Raw genomic sequence first — 20,939 nt, forward strand, 5'->3', positions numbered from 1 at the left:
TCCCTGGTTTTCCCTACGTGACGATTGAAACGTTGACGCCTTAGCGTTGGGGGAATGCGATCATGGCGGGAATGGCGTTGGAAAGATGCGATTATTCAGAATCGAGAGCGCTAAGAACGAGGCAAGTCTATCATTGATTATTCCCAAGTAATTGGTTTCCTTGTTGAGAGTAGCTTGAAGATTGCTCGACTTCAGTAGAGGCATGGAGGTCAAGGTGAAGAAGAACGGCACGGTCATGTTGAAGCTGAGGTGTGTTGTAACACAACACAATAAGCATATCCAACAAAGATGGCCCAGTATTATAGCGTAAAGGTTAAGAAAGAGACAGAAATAATAGGTCAAGAAACTCCTATTATATTTGTTATCACTCTATATCACGAGTTAGGAGTATCTTCTGCTGATTATTCGCATCTCAAGAATACTCTTTGTCAATAGCAGGCGGTATTGTGGATATTCGCCTGACATGAAGATCCCAAAGATCCCATAGACAATAAATCGCCTTTCTTTTTTATTAGTGCTATAGTTAATTGATTATCACTCAATCTGTGGCTGAGATAGAGCAGTGGTTCTCATATCAAATCAGTAGTTAATTCCGCTGTATTACATGAACATCACCAGCCTTGAAGTTCTCGCTGGTTAAGGAAGAATGAATGAATGAATGAACTCCCCGACCCCATGCCTTTCATCTCTAATCATAAAAAGGCCGTCAATATTCTTCTCAGTATTGCTGTTCTCTTTTCAGCATCCTGGGATGAGAAGTCTAGGTAACATAGGCCCCAAGAAACACTCATATCTACCTTCACCAGGTTCCTTGGAAATGCTTGCCCGTGATTACCCCAGCAACCTCCTAAACTAACCATTTCCAGACATATGACATGGTATTCTTTCGTTTAATAACTTGTTCGCCGTCTCTTAGTAGGGGCCAAGTCTTCCTCATCATCCGGATCAAGTGGAAGTGAAGTTCCAGCGCGTTTCTGGATGAGACCCCCGATAACATCTCGGCTTCCGATGACATTACCTGTTCCCTCAACATTCAGACCCGCAGCAACCTGGATACTCAAGGGTCGAGGGCAGCCAGACTCGTCAATCATCGGAATGCCGCAACGGCCAGAGCTTCCCTCGTGTAAAGCTTGCACGACGGCCTTGGCTATAGCATTGGCCTGTTCCGCGGGAGTAGCTGTCAGGCACACGATGTTGTTGTTTCGTGAAACATTGACAGATGTGTCGATCTTGAGGCTTATGGGTGAGCTTCCCTCAGATGTCTCGTCTTGGTCATCATCCACAGTATCAGAAAGCAGGGAAGTGCCCGTGGTTTGTTGGGGCTGAGGGTGTGGGATATTCCCACCCAAGTTAGGGAGAGTATCCCGCCTCTCTTGAATAATTCTGGCCATCATGGCAGTGAAATCAGTGACAGGGACTCTTCGCGGTGTATAGGCTGGAGGAGGACTGTTCTCCTTAGGGACATCGACTTGGGGGTCCTGAGGTTGAGAAGTATTGTTGGGAGCGTCCATGGTTTGTTTTATATGTAAGGGAAGGTGTATTTGTTTGTGCTCGGGTAACAATGCTCTCTGGAGAAAAGGAGAGCAGAGTCAGGTGGTGCTACTGGATAGGAAGATTGTTTTGGTGTAGGAGAGGAACTCCAGTGCGACAGGTCTGTCATATATAAAAGTTTCTCGACGATAAAATTGCTGTTAGTAACGGGTAAAGACAAGATCTTGTCCTCGATACAATAGGTAAGACCAGGGGGCGAGGTGGTGGCCGAGAGCTATGCGCCACGTGTGATAGTGCTATCTCTGGCTTGCTGGGGCTGAGGTGACGCGAGGATGATGTGATTTCTGGATAGAGTTAAGAGGTTCAGAGAAAGATGTTCCGGAAGGGAAGTGGGAAAGATATCTAGATATAGATGGGCTGAAGTGAGAATAAGAAAAGGGGGAACTAAGCAGGTTTCCTCCTGTAGTGGTCTTGGAGTGCTGGACAATACCAACACTAATCACAATAAAATGGAACTTGATCAAAACCTGATTGATTGTTTAATATCTGCAGTGAGGGAGAAGTACATGAAATTCACAGCAAACAAGATTTGTAGAAGAATCCCATCTACCCGCACGGGAGAAGGGGGTGTAGGGGGAAAATGACATGCATCGACTTCAGGCTGAGACTTTGTACGCCATCATTTCATCTGCAACTACAATAGGGCACAATAATAGGCACGGGAGGAAGAATGGATCCCGTAGCGCCCAGGCATAACTGCCATCTTTCTGATTCAGTAAAAAGAAAAAAAAAAAAAAATACAAGCCACCAACATGGATACAACACGATATGTCACAAGCACAAGAGATAGGCTACCTACTAAGTTAGGCCAGCATAATGTCGTGTGCCATGGCGTGGCCAAGCTAGGAAGAAAGAGACTTGCAGCCTCAGCCGAAACTAACGTCCGTCAGGCCGGGTTCAATGTCTGCATTGTGCCTACGGTACTGTGCACAGGATATGCTCTCGCGAAGGATTTCGGACTTATTCAAACGGGTATTATTGATCTCTCTCATCAGACTCTACGCACGCCCCCTCCACACACGCAGAAGATGGCTGAAACCAACGCGATGACCACCTACCACTGAATACCATCACCGTGGAATGGGGTGGGTTTCTAGTACCGGACAGGGCAAACTTGTCACGTCAAATCCTGTATCAGGGAAGATACAATGCATGCATTATCATGGCTCGCCGGTTCTTGCTGGCGGGTCTTTTTGCCTATTGGAGCAGTTGGATGGTTACACGTTCATTTTGCCTGGCTCCTGGTATTATCACCTCAGCACCTTCATGAGTCCAGACGGTAATATGCAGGATCAAAATTTGACAAACACAATCGAAAGAACTTTTGAGACAAAATCCATGCTTTGCCATATATGATATTGGGGAGTTTCAACGCAAGGTTTCGGAGATCAACAATACTGGTACCTAACCTACATGTACCACGGCATGAATACCTTAAATTCAGGGACCAAGAGGAAGCACCTGAATGAAGGAACCATCAGGGTCCGTAACCTTCCTACATAGGTACATCTAGTACTTACTCGTTAGCTCGTCAAAAGATGATCGTTTATTGTATCACTTTTCTTCATGATCATCACATTCTAGAGACCAAGTCATCAATACCAACCTCAGTGCATCAAAGTGCTGACTCCAAGTTGAACATCAGTCAGTCACGACCGACATTAGAAAAGCGAACCTTTTAGCAGGACGTAGTTGGCCGATGCGAAAGCGGAAGGCGTCAAGGTGGCTTTCGGGGCGCGGCTTGGCGGCTTGTTGGCTTCCTATTGTCCCCAGACGTGCTTGGTATTGTTGTCGAATAGCCCCCCGTAAAAACCCCCCGTCAGCCGCGCAGTCCCGACCGAATGGGCTGAATCGAAGCACCAACCACGGGCGACACCTGCCGCCTATTCGCTTCCTATTGAGGCCCACTTCGGGTCTAGCGCCCGTAGCACAGGCCCACATTTACGGACTTCTGCCGCCTTCCGCATCCTCCACAGAACTCTCATAACTCAAGCTCGCTTCTGTATAGGTAGGTACCTCAGCCAACACAAATGTACTAGGTACCCATGACAGTCGACAATAGAGGATACCTAGATACGCCCCCCCTTACGAGCTTCCCTTTTTGGGCTGACAATTGCATGTTCCAAACGGTCACAACCATCCATCATCCCTGCCGTGATGCATCTCGGGGACTTACACCCTTCAGACAGTCTAGACAGTCTACCACACCACACCACCTCCTTACCGACAAACAATCTCTCATTGCCCACTCACGCTCTGTACAATTCGCCAAAGGAAACCTTGCCCGTTCAATTTCCTAACAAACAAACAAATGTCCATGCACTGCTCACCAACGTCTACCAGGTCCGCGGCGTCATATCTTGCGTCCGCACCTCCTGCAGAACCATAACCAGTTTAAGCGAAGCAGCCTTTTGACTGCCAACCCATCTCCTCGGTTCTGCTGTCTATTCAAGCTTGGGCCCTGGCCCCAATTTTCACTTTCCATACTGCCTTATCCTTCAGCGTCCAAGCCCAGAATACCAGCAGAGTGACTACGCTATAATGGCGTACCCGGGACGATCCTCTTCCCATCCGGCCTGCTGGTTCTCGACACACTGCAACGCAGAGTATACTAGTTAGCAACTCTGGGCTTCACTACGTTTCACTCGACATTCACAGGCGGTTATTGGTGTTATGGGTATAAGCCTGTGGTGCATCAGCTACAATGTTTACCTAAAACAACTAGAGGTACTAAGGAAAGGTCATTTCACCTGTGACAACTGTTGATCAAAAGGTCCAGTTGGCTGAGTATTTCACTCCTGGTACTCATGGTGCGACTCCGCTTCAGCATAGCCGTTCGTCAAGTGCCGACATCGTTGGCTGATCGTGCTGCCCCCACCGCGCAGGCTTATTCGCATAATTTATGTCTCAAACAAACAAAGATCTGCAGATGATGAGACGAGAGTCTACTCCTACTACAGTCGCAGTTGTGGCATGCCGTCAGCTTCTGATAGTACACTCTTTACCAAAGAACAATGCCCATGGTCTGTTGGTAGTCCCTCCCACGTTTATTCATACCATACGGGATGATGAAGACTACACGCCCCTCCAATTGAAGCATGTTGAGCAGTTTGAGCAATAATTCTTTCAGCTCGGAAAACGGAATGCCCTAAACTTGCTCAACGGCACATCTGGGTTTTCGGATCGAAGGACTGGGCTTGTAAGCCACCAAGCAAACAACTCGAGGCTTTTTGAATATGTCTCAAAGTCAAGGCATGTTCTTCAAGCCTCTGTGTATTCCTTTTTGCCCTTGAGACGGTCTGATACTATCACCTGTTGCCAAGTTGGAAAGCTTATGGCAAGCCGTGTCTTCCTCCTCATTGACCTGGGTATAAGCCATGATCATAAGCGAGAGGGAGCATGAGCCAGTGGACTTCTCAGTGCAAAGTAAGGCTTCTCAATTAATTGCACAAGGTCTTTTTTTCGAATGCCTGTACTGAAATACCCTTCATATCTCCTCATGCAGAGGTTAACTTGTTGGTACTTGTTGAGTGGCCATGGAACGTGGATCCTCTGGGAGCCCTTTTGAATTACAGGTATTTTGTGCAGCCTCTATGGTCTAGTCGGTACCAATGAGTCCTGTCCATTACTTCAAGTACACACATCCATATCGTCATTGTGCGGCCACTGGGGCCTGGGTCATAAAGCTGCAAAGCAGCTGGCCAGTACCAAGCTCGGCGCCATTCTGCAAATTACAGGGCGCGGAGTGTGAACAATTGTTCCCGATTCTGCGAGAAATGGTTCCAAAAAGTCACCATGGTGTCACTTGCTGGTCTCGCTTCCAGGTAGCGTCATCAACATGCTGACACTGATCCCGGCCTTCAACCATCGTTGAGGAGGCGAGTTGCCTTGTTTCTCGTCGATAATACTTTCGCGAGAGGTACCTTCATTCCTGCTTCATTTCTCAATACCCGTTTGTCCGTACTCTTCCTCGCCGAAACAAAAATTACTCTGCTGATGTTTTCATCACAAGACCAGCATGTGCATCGATTCCCCCTGTGTCCTAACACAACGCTGGATTTAGATTGAGGGGCTCCAAGAATGATGAGGAGGTCTGATAAAACAAAGGTATCTGAAAGGCAGATAGGCTTCTTCATCTTATACTCGTATGTCAGAAGATTCGACATTTCCCACCCTACGTCAAACACAATTACACAATGAGTTGGAGAGGTGCCGTTCAACTCCAAAAGTTCTTAGCAAAGGAAGCAGCTGTTGGTGGGAATGGCTCAAAGCAATGATTACCACATGAGGCGCTTCCGGATTTCCAGGATCTGGGGCACCCCTTTTCTCGTGGACAGCTGGGTCTTTCTCGTCTCCATTTGTGGTAAGCTTCTTTAGATGGCAACTGACGCACTACATGTTCACTGGACTAAAGTTCATGGTGCCAGCCAGTTGTCTGGTTTACTCTTCAGACTTGAAATCTAAACATCTATGCTCCAACATGCTGATATGTTGCTGTTGGAATGGGCGCAGGGCGGCTTCAAGCAATAGACTCAACACGGTCCAGATGAGTCTAGGGGTCGAGACTTGGCGACAGTTTTTACGGCACCGGACATCGGCTTCACCCAGTTCGATTGTCCATACAACCGGATGGAGGAGGCTAGCGGCCTTGTGCACTTATATTGCCAAGGCGGGTTTTCACCTGTAGACCGTCGTTGCTGTTGGGAGGGCTCATCACAATGGATGGCACATACCCTTCCATAGAGTCCTTTCTGTTGAGGTCGGTGACCGAGGACCTTGACAAGTCACAAGTACGCTCGGTAATGTGGCGGGTTCCAAGCAGTCTTCCTCCACCTGGGGGGCTTTCGGACTCACAGGGCGCAATGAGCTTTTCATCAGACACTGTTCTTGCTGTGTTAAGCTGCCTCACCGCACTTTACTCACACACTGTTGTCTCGACTCCAGAGCCACAAGCTCCGCAGATCGTCCGTAGTAGTATCGCTTCCGAGGGAAGGGTGACATCACTTGGAGTAACTCCACAATATCAATTAGAAGGAAGTGATTGTGTCCAGGAGCCTCTTACCGTTGCCAAGACCTTTCCGGACCTAGCGGCTGCACCAGTTCAACTACAGAAGAATTCAGTACCCATTAGAATAGGACGTTATATGGTACCAGCTCATGCATAGTTCAATGGGTTGTCATGATGAGGGGGGTCTTCGTGGCGTTACCCAAGTACCATGACCTACCAAGGGACTACCCGTTGGTATGAGAGTTTCGGGTTTCCGTTTGTGGCCAAGACCATCATGACACCTATTTGACGGCAACGCAACGCAACGCAACCAACCTATTTGTGTATTGGACAGAAGACATCAGGCTTCACAGCAAACGCATGTTGGACGAGTATTCCCTTGACGTGATTTCTTTCTTGGCCTAGCTGCTGTCTCGGTTCGCAGCGACAGGGCATATCTATCACTAGCCCTTCACTCTCCAGTTACTTCTCTCCAAGATTGACATTCTTGCCAATGATCCATCCAATTTCCACCGCGTCATGGTCTCGCCCACTTACTGCATCAGCTCGGCTAGAGATCCAGGAAAGAAAAAGATGTTGAAGTTCTTTTGTTTCCTCGTCAAAACGCCGCTCTCACACGAACGCGTCGTCTTTTGTCATTCCCTTGTCGTGGTATCGTTAAAATGCAAGTCTCTGTTGACTTTTTTGCTTCGCCTCACAAATGCAGGTTTGCCCTAATATGTCTTTGTTGAAAGACGCCCACTCCGTGCCTGGTATATATCGCAAAAGAATCCCCACTACCGTATAACCGAATTGGCTTTTTGGATAGAAATTAGAAACAAAATAAAAGCCGGAAACCGACCGTCCTCCCTTCCGGTGGGAGATACACAGGTTTCGTTGAGAACCGTACGCCGCCTATATTTGCTAAATCAAATGAACTGATTAAACATCTTCAAGATGCATGCATAGAGCTGTTGAATACTCTTTTGGTGTTTTGATACAATGTCGATGGTCAACTTAGAACTTGAGTTCCTTGGGCTGCTCCCAGCTGAAGGACTGGTTGGTACCGAAGTGGCCGTTCTTGGCAGTCTGGAGGTAGATAGGATGGTCCAGGTTGAGCTCACGGACAATGACACCAGGTCGGAGGTCGAAGTTGTCTCGGATGATCTGGACAAGCTCCTCGGAGGTCTTCTCGGAGGTGCCGTAGGAGTCGACGTAGATTGAGAGAGGCTCAGCGACACCGATGGCGTAGGAGAGCTGGACAAGAGCACGTCGGCAGAGCTTGGCGTTGACGAGGGACTTGGCAATCCATCGGCCGACATAGGCAGCAGATCGATCGACCTTGGAGAAATCCTTACCGGAGAAAGCACCACCACCGTGGGCACCCCAGCCACCGTAGGTATCGACGATGATCTTTCGGCCGGTCAGACCAGCGTCGCCCTGGGGACCACCAATGATGAAGAGGCCAGAGGGTTGGATCTGGCGGGAGAGTTAGCACTTTCGCTTGTTCCTTGTTATGTTTTGACAAACTTACGTGGTAGATGGTCTCGTCGCTGAGGTACTTGGCGGGGATGACCTTCTTGATGATCTTCTCCTTGATCTCCTTGCGGAGCTCCTCAGTGGAGATATCGGGAGAGTGCTGAGCGGAGACGACAACGGTGTGGACGCGCTGAGGGACAACGGCACCGTTGTCGTGCTTGTACTCAATGGTGACCTGGGTCTTGGTGTCGGGTCGGAGCCAGGGCAGAGAACCGTCGCGGCGAGCAGCGGACATGGCAGCGTTCAGCTTGTGGGCGAAGAGGAGAGTGAGGGGGAAGAGCTCAGGTGTCTCATCAGTGGCATAGCCAAACATGATACCCTGGTCACCAGCACCGAGCTGCTCGAGAGCCTTCTCGTAGTGAAGACCCTGAGCGATATCGGGAGACTGCTGCTCGATGGCGACGAGCAAGTTGCAGGTCTTGTAGTCAAAACCCTTGGCAGAGTCATCATAGCCGATGTCCTTGATGGCGTCACGGACAACCTTCTGGTAGTCGAGCTTGGCCTGAGTGGTGATCTCACCGAAGACCATGATCATACCAGTCTTGGTGGCAGTCTCGCAAGCAACCTTGGAGAGGGGATCCTCCCTGAGGCAAGCATCGAGGATAGCGTCGGAAACCTGATCAGCGATCTTGTCCGGGTGACCCTCACCGACGGACTCGGACTGGTTGATTGTCAGTGACTGGACTGCGGGATAATAAGATCTCGGTACGAGGTCACATTGATAGATCCGATAAGGGATCGCTCAGATGTGAGCTGCGCAATGGGGGGCGTCGGGAGGGACCTACGGTGAAGAGGAAAGAACCCTCATTGTAGTGCTTCCATGAGGAGAGCTCGGCGTGAACGCCGTTGGTGCCGTTGGTAGCAGACATTGTGAGGATTAGGTGAAGAAGGAGAAGGATGTGAGAGAAAAAGGTAACGGTTAAAGCTGGGCAGGCCCGGACAACTCTGGTTATCTGGTGATGACGGGGTTGAGGTCACTGAGAAGACTGAATGTTAGAATAAGTCGACAATGTAGAGCAATTGGAACAAGGACATACATACCAAAAAGAAGGCGCTGAAGAGGAGAGGAAGTAGAATGAGGATGAAGAAGGGAAAAGCAGAAAAAGATTCGAAGCGGGAGCGGGAGGTAGTAGTACCTTAAAGAAAAAGGCGGGAAGGAGGGGATGTGCGAATACGTTGTTGCAGGCTTTATTAGGAGCCAAGTGGGGGGTGGGAATTTTCCTTACCAAAAGGTCGGAGAGGTTTATGCACGTAGGTACCTTGGTCCGGGCAGTTTTTTCTTTCGTCCTTTCTTCCAGTTCTTGTAGACAATTGGCAGGATGAGCTTACTCGCGACTTGTGCAATGACTCGGTTTACGCCCATATTCCTACAATCTCAATGTACCTATCAAATATTACCCAATGCTACAGTACAATGGCTTCTCAATGAAAAGGTGGGGATCGACAAAAACAATTGTGCTTGCTAGTTTTTTTTTTCCTGGTTTTTTTTTCTGTTGAACGGCCCTCGGTCGTGATTGTCCAAATCTACAGGGTCCGAAGTCATAAGAGGGTACCTGTATTGGTATGGAGAAATAGCCTGAAGCACAGGTACACTCCTTATCGCAGAGGCAGGCTTTCGGTGGCCGCTACCCTTGGCGATGGAGGGGTAAATGGCACTGGGAAAGAGAGAAAAGGCACGTTCTTCGGAAGCCGAAATTTACGGCAGTATTGCGCCATCGCACCTGCCGTCAGCTGCAAAAAGTGCCTGCCAGTATTCGGAATACAAGAAAACATATGGCCTCCTTAAGTGTTATGAAATGCCCATTTCTCTTTTACGAATAATTAATGAAATGTATTCCTAAACTTCAATTACTTGAGGTAGTCCTCAGTCTAAGCATAGGGTTTCTCATAGGTTGAGTTGTTGAGGTCTTGACTTTCTACATGTTAATCTCGCTTTTCTTGCACCCTCTCGCTAACCCGAGCTCATCAATGCAGTTGCAATCCGTCCTCACTCGTACTCGTCTCCCCGCTTCCCGTCAATCCCCTCATCTAAGTTAGGATATCCGGTTGTAGGAACAATGGGCCTTGAGTTGCCGAACCTATCAGCCGCAATCCTTCCAAGAATAATCCTTGACCAATTCCCTGACTGATTTTCATACACGTGCACCAGCATCCGGAGAAGATAGTCGAGTGGATGTCAATGAAAAGGTGTCTCCAAGTACTAACGTAAAAAAGTTATCATGATGGCCCCGAGTCTAGGCATGATAACCTAGTACGTGTACAGTAATGGCGGGGCTGATAGCTTCACACGAGAGGCCAAAAAGAGGCTGAGAAACGACTTTTTTTTTATGGCGCCGGAACAGGAGGGGCAAAACGGCGAGGAAAAGAAGGTGTGAAAAAATCCGAACTTTTACCCCACCATTCAGGTTCCCTTCCAGAACATGTCAAAATTCAACTACCTCTCACAAGCTCGTCACCATCACCACATCGAGAACAGTAATCCTCATCGATTTCCAAACAACGAGATATAACCGACGTTGAGCCCTGGCTAGACGGTGCAGAGCTACCGCTTTCTGTCATACTCTTCTGCCGCATCAGCCCCCTCTATCTCAAGCAAGCGGGGCTACTTAGAACCTGTAGCTACCTGGTAGCCTTGACCCTGGAGCTATCAAATCCGATCTTGGCCCTTGTTCTTGACAAACAAAACGAACAACGTACAATATTTTTGTATCTTCAACATGAGCAAGTTCGGTGCCATGATCATGGGCCCTGCGGGCGCGGGCAAGGTACGTGACATTGACCTTTGCTGTTGCTTCTGTTCTCCAATACTGTCTCTTGTTGCATCATCGTTCTCATCATGCTGTCACTGGATCGCGTGCTGGTCTTTTTGTTCCCAACATTCATCAATGCGCCCCAACTAACTTTGCATTTTGTCGCATCTAGTCAACTTTCTGCGCCGCCCTCATCACCCATCTTAATCTTAATCGCCGTTCTGCCTTCTACATTAACCTCGATCCTGCCGCCGAATCATTTGAACATGAACCAGATCTTGACATCAAAGAACTTATTTCCCTCAAAGATGCTATGGAGGAAGTTGGCCTCGGACCTAATGGTGGCCTGATATATTGTTTTGAGTTCCTTATGGAGAACCTCGACTGGTTGACCGAAGCTCTCGACAGTCTGACCGAAGAATACCTCATTATCTTCGACATGCCCGGTCAGATCGAACTATACACACATGTCCCTATTCTACCGGCTCTAGTCAAATTTCTGTCCCAGCCGGGCTCTCTTGACATCCGCATGGCCGCTGTCTATCTCCTGGAAGCGACATTCGTCGTCGATCGAGCAAAGTTTTTCTCTGGCACCCTTAGTGCCATGAGTGCCATGCTCATGCTCGAGGTGCCACACATCAACATCCTGTCCAAGATGGACCTCGTTAAGGGCCAAGTGAAGAAGAAGGATCTCAAGCGCTTCCTTACACCTGACGTAGGTCTGCTCGACGATGACCCTATCGAGCGTGCGCGTCGTGTTACAGAGGGTCCTGAAGCCGAAGATGACGAGTCAAAGGCACCTGACGAGAAGGAACAAGTAATGAAAGGTGCTAGTTTTCGACGACTGAACCGAGCTGTGGCTGGCTTGATCGAGAGCTTCAGTATGATCAATTATCTCAGGCTAGACGTGACCAACGAGGACAGCGTCGGTGCTATTCTGAGCTACATTGATGACTGCATACAATTCCACGAAGCTCAGGATCCCAAAGAGCCCCATGATGAGGAATATGAGGATCATGACGACTAGTGTGGATGTAATGGCAAATGAATAACCTGGGAAAAGGGAAATATGTGGTATCTTGATAGTAGTATTGCATAGCGCCGGCGTTACTGATTGCTTCTCATAGTCTGAGATAGAATTGAGCTTGGACGTGATGTGTCACAGTCCCGCTCTTTTTTCTAACCTGCCCTCTTCCACCTCTTTCGTGATAAATCATAAGAATTATGCTGATGGATGACTTATGCTGTATGGCCATGGTATACCCGTGCTCTGTTGTTTTTTCTTCTTTTTTTTTTTTTTTGGGGGGGGGGGGGGGGTTTCCTTGATGTTCTGTCTTCTGGTGGTATTCAAAATGTGTCGGGTCGTATGCAAAACAGCCATTGCTGTATATTCGCCGTCCGCATATATTTTTTCTGTATGGACGTTACTTATCTCGATCGTCATCCGGAAGCCGTGCCTCTGGTCCCAGCCATGCCCTGTTGCGCCTCGTAGCGATCATACTCCTGCAGCCAAACATCCTTGATGGCAGCCAGGTATCCCACGATCTTGCCGCCCATGACAGCCATATCCCTTGCGCTCTCGAAGACACCACGCTCCCAGATCCACGCTGCAAGAGCAAGTAGAAGAGCCCAAGTCGCGATGCGCATAGCCATGCGCGTCCACCACATGAGCAGACGACGAATCCAATTGAGAATTATTACAACAGTAGCAAGGACTACCAGCGATGCAATCACACCGACGAGGCCTTGGTTTTCTGCTAGCAAGATCATGATGCGATCAAATAGAGGCTCAAGAAGAGGCGCGGCCGTGTCGAGAAGACTCTGCGCTTGGTCGAGGACGTTGCGCGCGATGATTTGGACGGGCGAGCGTGGGTGCAGGATGTGCTTTTGGATAGAATCGGCGAGCTCCGGGGGAAGCAGCGCTGTAAGGAGGTGCGTTGCCAGCGTTGGAGGTTCCACGGAGGGCATTTCGGCGATAATTTGTGATGGGAATCTTGTCGGTGTAAGGTTTGGGTTTGAGTTTGTTGACGCTGGTGGGGGAAATGTTGTTTCGTGGCTTTTCTGTGCGAGCGTCCAGGGTAGATGTGAAGGGAAAGTTGCGGTCTAAGATGTCTAGTTCAGGTAAGCATTAATCACTACTACTTGGCCCTTTGTCTCCTGGAACGTAACTCGATATATGAAGTGGCCTGGGATTTACCTGAGTTCTGATAGGAATATTACTACACTGTTAATTTTTTTATCAGACTACCATCTACAGGATGACTTGATTTATCGTATTTTGAGTAGGATAGTTGTGCTCTTGGGAACATCAGCATAAGTGTTAGAAGACGGTTGTAAGGCACTACTGATCTGATACGGCGAGGAGTGCTACGGTACCTAATAATAGTACAGCTGAAGCGAATGGAAATAGGGATCTGTTAACCGTCCAACAATATAGCAATCAATAACCTGTGACGCACTCGATCACATTTACTGCCTTACCCACCATTTCCCTTAACTTATCTGAGTCTATCACATGCAAAATTGTACAATTGTAACTACCTTACCTTAATTAGGTAGCAAGGGTCTAAAGGATCAAGACCACAGCACGGACCAACATGCGCAAACAGCACGCGAGCATGGCATAAACAGTCTGAGTGCCATGAATTGACGTATAAAATATGTCGTAATTGAAGCTATAAAAAAGTCCTGTAAAGGTCATGAGTTTAAGAATAAATAAGGAAGCAAACCGCTAGACTTGAAGGGTATCGAAAATAACCTGGTCTCATCCAAGACAGGCCTCAACTCCGTCTGCTCATAACCAGAGCACCATCATGTGTGTTAATATCCCTATCCACCTCCATGTAAAGCGCCATGCGAGAAAAATACAACCTCTTCGAAATACTTGGCCTGATAGAAGTATTCGGGCAACTGCACTCACTCTTCAAGCCCCTCAAGAATGCGTCGCGCAGCGTCAATTCTCCTGCGGTACATCCGTGCCTCTGTGCCGGCTCTTGATGACTCTGTCAATCCTAAGACACACTTCCCGAGACTGGCCACAAGTCTCTCGACCAAGATCTGACTTTCTTTGTCAAGCCCATGTACAGCCGAAGTATTGCCATTCTTTTGTCTACCTTCAATACCGCCCAACCCGGCTGCCTCATTAAGGAGACTTTCGGATATCTGCCTGAGCTCCGAGTCGGGTGACCCCCCGGGGGTACCTGTCGGCGTCAAGACCCCGTTGGTTCCCTTAGACTTGTCTATGAGAGGGAAGCTTCGATTTGTTCCAGTCGACCCGAAAGATGACATCGAAGGCCGATGGCGCGCGTAGGTAGCTGCGCTGCTACTAGGTCGACGAACCACGGTGCTGCGTCGGGGATGATTTTGGTGATAATCGACAGACCCGTTTCTGGAAGGGGCTCCTGATCGAGGGAATTTGAAGTTGCCAAATGTTGCCCGTTTTGAGCCCAGGGGCGCGTCTGAATCTGCGGGCACGATGACGATGGTCTCTGTGGCATCCTCAAATTCCGAGTTGCGACTTGAACGGCCTTCGGTGGCTGTGGCAAAACTGTTAAAGGACGACATAGTATCAACGCTCGGCCTCCTTTCGTGATCAGAATCAGAGTCGGGTGCAGAAGTGGAGGCAACGATTGGGCCGCGAGTTGTCTCAACAGAATCACCAGAGCTCACACTGCTCCAGCTCTCTCGTCGATGCTGGCTCATTGTTCCCATCGCTGAGTGGAGAAAAAAGTGCTCGTAATCGAAAGCATCCTCACGATCCTCGTGAGACACGGGGGTTTGAAAGGCATCATGATATGATGACTCGCCACTCTCGCTCTCAAAATCCACAAACTCGTCGTCATCATCATCCTCGGCATCGTCGTTGTACTCTCCATTCTGTAGTCCGTAACCATTTCCATCCCGCTTAAAATCTTCCTCCTCTTGTTCCAGATCTCCTTCCCACGTTTCGCCATCGTCATTCATGTCATCGTTTTCTTGCACTTGCGTTTGCACTTGAATGTCATCTCCAAGATCCGGTTCCGCTTCAAAATGAGGCGAATCGCTCAGCTCTTGAGCCACAACTACGTCCGGTGCGTCAAAAGTGCGGGAGCCATGTTCAGCACCGGCATCCAACGTTTTCGCAGATTCTTCAGAGGGTTGCTTCGAGCCCTCCTTGGGCGACATTTGACCACTCACTTTATCCTTAGGTGACCCCTGGTTCCAGGGCGCTTGCCAGGCGGGAGTCTCCGGGGTGGTCTCTTGTGATGTTCGAGACTCTGGAAGTCCTTGATCCCATCTCGCGTGAGTAAATGGGCTGGGTGTCCTGAGGCTCTGCAGACTACGGCGTTTCAAGCTGTCTGCCCGTGCCTGTTCCTTGAGACTGGAAATCTTCCCTCTCAAATCCTTCATTTGATGCTTCAAATCACGAACCTGAGCTACGGATGCGGACCGAGGCATATCTGTATCCGTCATGGATCCGAACGTGGGGCTCAACTGATTATAGAGATGAGAGCTGCGTCGGCTGTCTCCATTTGCACCGCCTTCATCTTCACTCAAAGTCTCTAGCATGGGATCGAGAGTTGTGGGACTCCTGTGAGAGGTGGCGCCGTATCCAATCCCAAGAGCATCGGCACTTCTAGATGAAGTCAATGGCTGTCGATAACCTCCAGCAGCACCCAAGGCGCTAGCAGAGCGTTGCGGGAAGCCTGGGCTGGCAAGGCCGTTTTGTGAACTGGTTTCGCTGAGATTTCTAGAATGCCCTTGACTTGAACTCAGAGGGATGGTAGACTCTCTTAGGGATGTCGCAGGTCGAACGATTGGAGGAGAAGGGGTTGACCCATCGGACATCGGAGTAAATAAAGAGCTTCTTGCCCTTGACAGGTTGCCCTCCATCGTCTGCAGTCTTGTTAGCATTGCGCACTCGTTGTTTAGCCGGACAATGTGAAGCCCACCGTTAATCTTTGTTTCGCATTTGCCAGAATCTGTTCTGCCCTATCACTAAGAGAACTGGTCGAATAGCGCTGCTCGGTAGCCTCCTGAGTACGAGCTATGCGCGGAACCTTGGGTTCTCGTACAGCTGTACCCTCAACATATGAAGATGCCATGCTCTCCTCATCGTCGCCCTGAAAGTTGACGTCGTCAACGCTGACAGAATCGTCAAAATCTCCGAAAGGCGCAGCGCGGCCTTGCGAAGTAATTGTACTGTTGGAGTCGATCGAAGATTTCCTCTCCCGCTGCAGAATTTGCGATCGTGACTTGATGCGGGTTACCCCCATTGTTGGGGATGAGCCCAATACATGATCATCATTGCTGTAAACGGACAGATGTGCCGAGCCACGGCGTCCTCCTTTTCCTATCACGCTTTCGACTTCTGTCACCTCGCCAATGTCTGATAGCATAGTTCCATTTCCATATATGATGGGCGTCGAGGGGGTAATAGGTCCAGCGATAAATTGGTTTTGCGAAGAAGGGAGGTGGAATCGCATGTCACTGGTCTGAACATTATTCCACATTCTCATGGGTGACTGTGAACGCTCATCAAGGGAAACATCGCAATCGTAGTCAGGCAAGATCATGTCGGGATTCGTCAGTGTCGGTGAACCAGGGACTGGCCCGTAGTTCAGTGAAGAACCCGAGCCAGACTTGCCATGGCGGACATCGCGACTATAGTTGGGGAAGGTCTGCGCTGCCATGACTTCTACACCGGGTTAGCTGATGCCAGAGGCGAGGCAATCGAGTTACTCGGTATGTAGAATGTTCGGTCGGCAGTATTATGTCTCGTCTTGAAGCGCGCCTAAGAAGCTAACGGCTGAAATTTAGGAATCGGGTACTTGGACAGGCCCCTACGTATCGGCCCCAGCTCGGTTGCGCACGCGAGTGGGCTTGTCTCAGAGGCTTTGCTGTGTTTCTTGTTTATGTGAGTGTGAGCAGTCCGCGATTCGGTAGAATTAGAGACAATGTCTCGAGGGCTGAGAGTTTGCCAGTCGAAAAGAAGAGTAGCGTGGCGCAAAAAATTAGGTACAGATGCCGATCGGACAAAGAAAAGACGGAGGTGAGCGAATGAATGAATGAATGGATGAATGAGCGTGTCGTTGATTTAGTATGTAGAGCCGAGCAAAGCGAACAACAAGGTTCTATTCGCAAAGGGCGCAGTCAGCCAGAAACCTAATTAGGCATGAGGATGGAATGAGTGAGGAGAGCATCCAAAAGTTGGGATGTGGGAAAAAGCAAAGCAATGGATGGACGGAGAGAGCGACTGATAGGTGGTGATGGATGTTGGGGTTCCATCCATTAATTGAACGAACCGCAATCGAGGGAGGTACGTACCCTTTTAATTGAACCTGCAGATGCCCGGACCTCTTAAAAAGACTTACTTCTATGGATTTGAACTCCACAGTTTAACAATGGATGGATTGGATGCTTATAATACCTAAACAATAACGGAGTCATAAAACAATCGAGTACGACGATGATGCTGGTTCATGAGGACTTTTACGAAGATGCTGCTGGCTTCAGGTGATCACAGAAACTCAATTTTTCCACCTCAACAATGACGAACAAAACCTTGGAATGCACTCTTCAATCTTTGGCGTCGGCGCCCAGTTTTAGATGGTGAACCGCTGCTAAAAGCCTAAAACAAGGGACTGACCCGAAAAACTGACCACTAGGCCGTTGAGCAAAACGGGAAATATGGGGGAGCCCGCCTTGTTTTGCTGCTTGTTTGAGGCGTTTAGTTTTGCTCTAGTCCTATTCTGAGACTTTGATTGGTGGTGACCAAAATGCATTAAACCAGAGATTGAAACAACGGTTCGTGACGCCGCGCGTAGAAAAGAGACCACCATATCCGTACATACGCAAGATACAACTACCTTTACACGCTGTCCTCCTGGAAAGAAAGGGATACGAGAATACCTGCAATAGTACATGAAGATATGTGGCCTATCCTCCAATTAGGTTGTATACTCCGGTACTATGGGTAAACTAAGTTGATCAATATGTTGCACCAAGTAATTTCCATTCCCGTTATAGACCGGGATTAAGGATCAAGAAACCTGGAAGACGCAAGGACTCACTGAAGATAGGGGCGCCAGCTCAACCCACCGCTTCAGCTGTGATATGCCTGATTAGGAAAGTTTCCAGAACATGTAGCGGGCATCTTAATTAAACTTTGCTACCCCAGGATGAAAAGCCACCTGTTTCATTCTTGATAGCAGGACGGCAAAACACCAATTACTCTGATCGATTAGAAGAAAAGGAACAAGAATTAGTGCTTTAGAGTGATAATTCCCCCGAGCGGAGTCAAGAATCTGTGTAGATGCAGTAACGTCGTACACTCCATGCATTACGAAAAGATGAACCAACTATTTTTCGATTTCAAAACCAAAGACCATGGCGCCGCCCAGAACTGTACTTCTTCAATAATCAACGCCTCCGAAAACATATACAAATGAGTGACACTTACATTGCCCAGATAATTACACGGGGATACCAAAAATAGATCATATGATGAATTGCAGAACAATTAGCTGCCGATATCTCAATGTTTTACTGGTTCGTGAAACAACGCCCACACATGCTCACGACATTCACGCAAAGGTTTATGTTGAACATGTCTTTCCAATCATGCCGTCATCCCAGCTTTTTGATATATCCCATCTATGACAACTCCTATAAAATGCATTTCGTTCTACAGGGCGACCAGCCCCGTTGTGTTTCGTTTTCCATAGTCTAGTTCAAAGCAATCATAACCTTCTTTCAAAACGTCTCTTCTTTTGCGTGTGAAAGCATTTAGTCGTCAGCGAAAGCCTCAGCTCGGGCCTCGACGCTCTTCTGCGACTCATCCTTGGAGGGCCGGTTGGCAATGAGGCGCTGACTGGTCAGTACCACAGACTCTGTCGTATAGTGGAGGGCACTTACAACCAAGTTTCTCAAGAGGATAGCAATGGTAACCTTGCCGACGGATGGCACATAGATCGAGGCCTTCTCCTTAATGGCGGGACCATCAAAGTTTCTGTACGAGGAGAAGTTGATGCAGACAGCACCATCGCGGATGAGCTCGGTGGGTACCTTGAAAGACTCGACGGGAACTCCTCCGATGACAACGTCACTGAGGGGAAGGCAGTCCTCGAGCTTCCAGCCCTCCTTGTCCTCGACCTGATGGCGGGCCTTCTTGATGCCCTCTCCACGGGTGAAGATTTGGACACCCGTGACATCGACAGAGTAAACGGTGGCGCCGTCGTTGGCGAGGAGGGCAGCAAGAGGTCGGCCGTTGACCTCGGATCTGTTAATGACGGTGATAGTCTTTCCGAAAAGTCGGTTCCCGGAAGCTAGAATGGGGTTGTAGATCTGCAAGTACTCAAGGATCTTGACAACAGCGAGAGGAGTGCAAGGAAGGATGGACTTCTTGCGGTTCTCAGGAGGGTCAATGAAGCGAATGTTGTGGTACATGTTGTGGATGTGCTTGTGTCGAAGACCCTCAACGTCCTTTCCAAGGTCAACCGACTCCTGGATGTACTTGTCGTGAGATGGGTTGTTGGGGAAGATAGGGTAGTAGACAATCATGCCGTCGACATCATCGTCTTCATTGGCCTTCATGATCTCCTCCTCGAGAAGCTCCTTGTCCACAGTTCGGAGGTCAAAGTTGAATCCGCTATGTTTTGCATTAGCGCCAGGTCGAGGGGCAAGCATCATCCGATAGACTGGGCGATATTCAAGCCACGCAGAGGAATATCTCACTTCTCTTCACAAGTCTTCTTGGACCACTCAGCGTACTTTACGGCAGCGGGATCACCGTTGGCGAGGAAAGCAGCCAGTGTGGGAGTGCAAGGATTCTCGCCTTGGATCTTGGCCAGTGTGTCCTTGACCTCAACAAGGTAACCCTTGGCGATAGTCTCAGCCGTAATGACCTTGCAGGTCTTGGGGACAGTTGAGGTAGCCATTGCAAAGGTTCTCAGACTGCGGAAGCAGGCTGTTATCTGAGATCTCATAGTCAGTCACATGTATTGCTTCTCAGTCTTGTATCTTCTCTCCTGTTCTCTTCTCATGTGAAGTGTTTCCAAGGTGAACAAACACACCGAGAAGATCCCCACACTAATCTGGCTATGAGCTGTACTACCAGCATTTTTTGGGATGAGGGGGGAAGAAGCATGATGCCGTCACATGAGCCTTTAGCACGTGATGAAGTGCCCAAGACGTTCCAGAAAGGTCACATACCTTAAGGAAAATGGGTTGATTCAACTTTGACCAGAAGCTGGAAGTTTGAGGAGAAAGAAGAATAAATTAATCACAAGCAATTGTTCCCCCACTAAAGAAAACAAAACTCCGAGTGACCATGGAGGGGCATCTTTGGAGGGAAAATGTTTGCGCAAAAAAATTCAGACCCTTCAGCCACCCAGTCAGAGTCGAGCATTTAAAGTGCCCCTCTTACTGTATAAGGCTTAGCGGGATAGTGCTCTAGCAGTGAAAATTACAGCGGAATGCTCTAGAGATTCAAGACTTTCGAGGTTATCTTGATACTAGAAAATCCTGATCAAAAGACTGGGCCTAAGTCGAGGGACAGAATAAAATGTACTGCATTGACATACATTGGAGTTATGTCGTGGAAACTAAATAATTATTCATATTCGAGTTCAAGATTCTAGCTTCTGCCTCTGCCGATTTCGGCGCTTGTTTAAACGCTCAAGGAGTTCCACTTACAACCTCGACGTTTTCAACAATAGGAACCAATTATCGTCGGGCTAGCGTTGACAGCCTCGGGTTCACTGCTTCCAGAAAAAAAAAAAAAAAAAGAAGAGCAAGAATTGACAGCAGAAACCCGCTGAGATATGTGTTGGCTTTTGGACGTCCAAGCGGATGGCACAGAAAGTTCCAAGCCTCAGATCCCTGAACCCAATATTGCTTTCCAACGCTTTTAGTGGTCGCGCAGAGACGCCTGGTGGCTGTATGGCTTTCGATAGTTGCTGAGTTACTCCGGGCTTGGGGGAAATTCGAGGTCTTTTTGTACTGCGCTGAGCATTCCACAGAGATTTAGAGAAGCTGGTGAACGGGCGCAGTAGCAAGTGCTTATGTGCCTTTTTAAGGTTCTTGCGATGAGTGAGAAGCACGGTGTTAATCACCGATTATGATAGCCTGCT

The 20,939-nt window shown here is 48.7% G+C and overlaps 6 protein-coding genes across 6 annotated transcripts; 1 reads left to right on the forward strand and 5 right to left on the reverse strand.

Moving 5' to 3' along the window:
• Window positions 1-890: 890 nt before the first annotated feature.
• J7337_001113 (uncharacterized protein) lies at window positions 891-1,511 on the reverse strand (the record flags this gene model as incomplete). Its single annotated transcript, XM_044818857.1, has 1 exon — window positions 891-1,511. One exon carries the CDS (start codon window positions 1,509-1,511, stop codon window positions 891-893), a length of 621 nt encoding a protein of 206 aa, XP_044686559.1.
• A 6,044-nt stretch (window positions 1,512-7,555) lies between these two features.
• On the reverse strand, window positions 7,556-8,946 carry ETH1 (S-adenosylmethionine synthase; the record flags this gene model as incomplete). The annotated part of the gene is made up of 3 exons (XM_044818858.1): window positions 7,556-8,017; window positions 8,073-8,738; window positions 8,863-8,946. 3 exons carry the CDS (start codon window positions 8,944-8,946, stop codon window positions 7,556-7,558), a joined length of 1,212 nt encoding a protein of 403 aa, XP_044686560.1.
• A 1,848-nt stretch (window positions 8,947-10,794) lies between these two features.
• Window positions 10,795-11,854, forward strand: J7337_001115 (uncharacterized protein; the record flags this gene model as incomplete). The annotated part of the gene is made up of 2 exons (XM_044818859.1): window positions 10,795-10,842; window positions 11,000-11,854. The coding sequence occupies 2 exons, from the start codon at window positions 10,795-10,797 to the stop codon at window positions 11,852-11,854; spliced, it is 903 nt and encodes a 300-aa protein (XP_044686561.1).
• A 413-nt stretch (window positions 11,855-12,267) lies between these two features.
• On the reverse strand, window positions 12,268-12,795 carry J7337_001116 (uncharacterized protein; the record flags this gene model as incomplete). Its single annotated transcript, XM_044818860.1, has 1 exon — window positions 12,268-12,795. One exon carries the CDS (start codon window positions 12,793-12,795, stop codon window positions 12,268-12,270), a length of 528 nt encoding a protein of 175 aa, XP_044686562.1.
• A 948-nt stretch (window positions 12,796-13,743) lies between these two features.
• Window positions 13,744-16,499, reverse strand: J7337_001117 (uncharacterized protein; the record flags this gene model as incomplete). The annotated part of the gene is made up of 2 exons (XM_044818861.1): window positions 13,744-15,702; window positions 15,759-16,499. The coding sequence occupies 2 exons, from the start codon at window positions 16,497-16,499 to the stop codon at window positions 13,744-13,746; spliced, it is 2,700 nt and encodes an 899-aa protein (XP_044686563.1).
• A 2,095-nt stretch (window positions 16,500-18,594) lies between these two features.
• Window positions 18,595-19,745, reverse strand: J7337_001118 (uncharacterized protein; the record flags this gene model as incomplete). The annotated part of the gene is made up of 2 exons (XM_044818862.1): window positions 18,595-19,456; window positions 19,543-19,745. 2 exons carry the CDS (start codon window positions 19,743-19,745, stop codon window positions 18,595-18,597), a joined length of 1,065 nt encoding a protein of 354 aa, XP_044686564.1.
• Window positions 19,746-20,939: the final 1,194 nt, after the last annotated feature.

This window comes from Fusarium musae, chromosome 1 (genome assembly GCF_019915245.1).
Source record: "Fusarium musae strain F31 chromosome 1, whole genome shotgun sequence".
Taxonomy (NCBI): Eukaryota; Fungi; Ascomycota; class Sordariomycetes; order Hypocreales; family Nectriaceae; genus Fusarium; species Fusarium musae.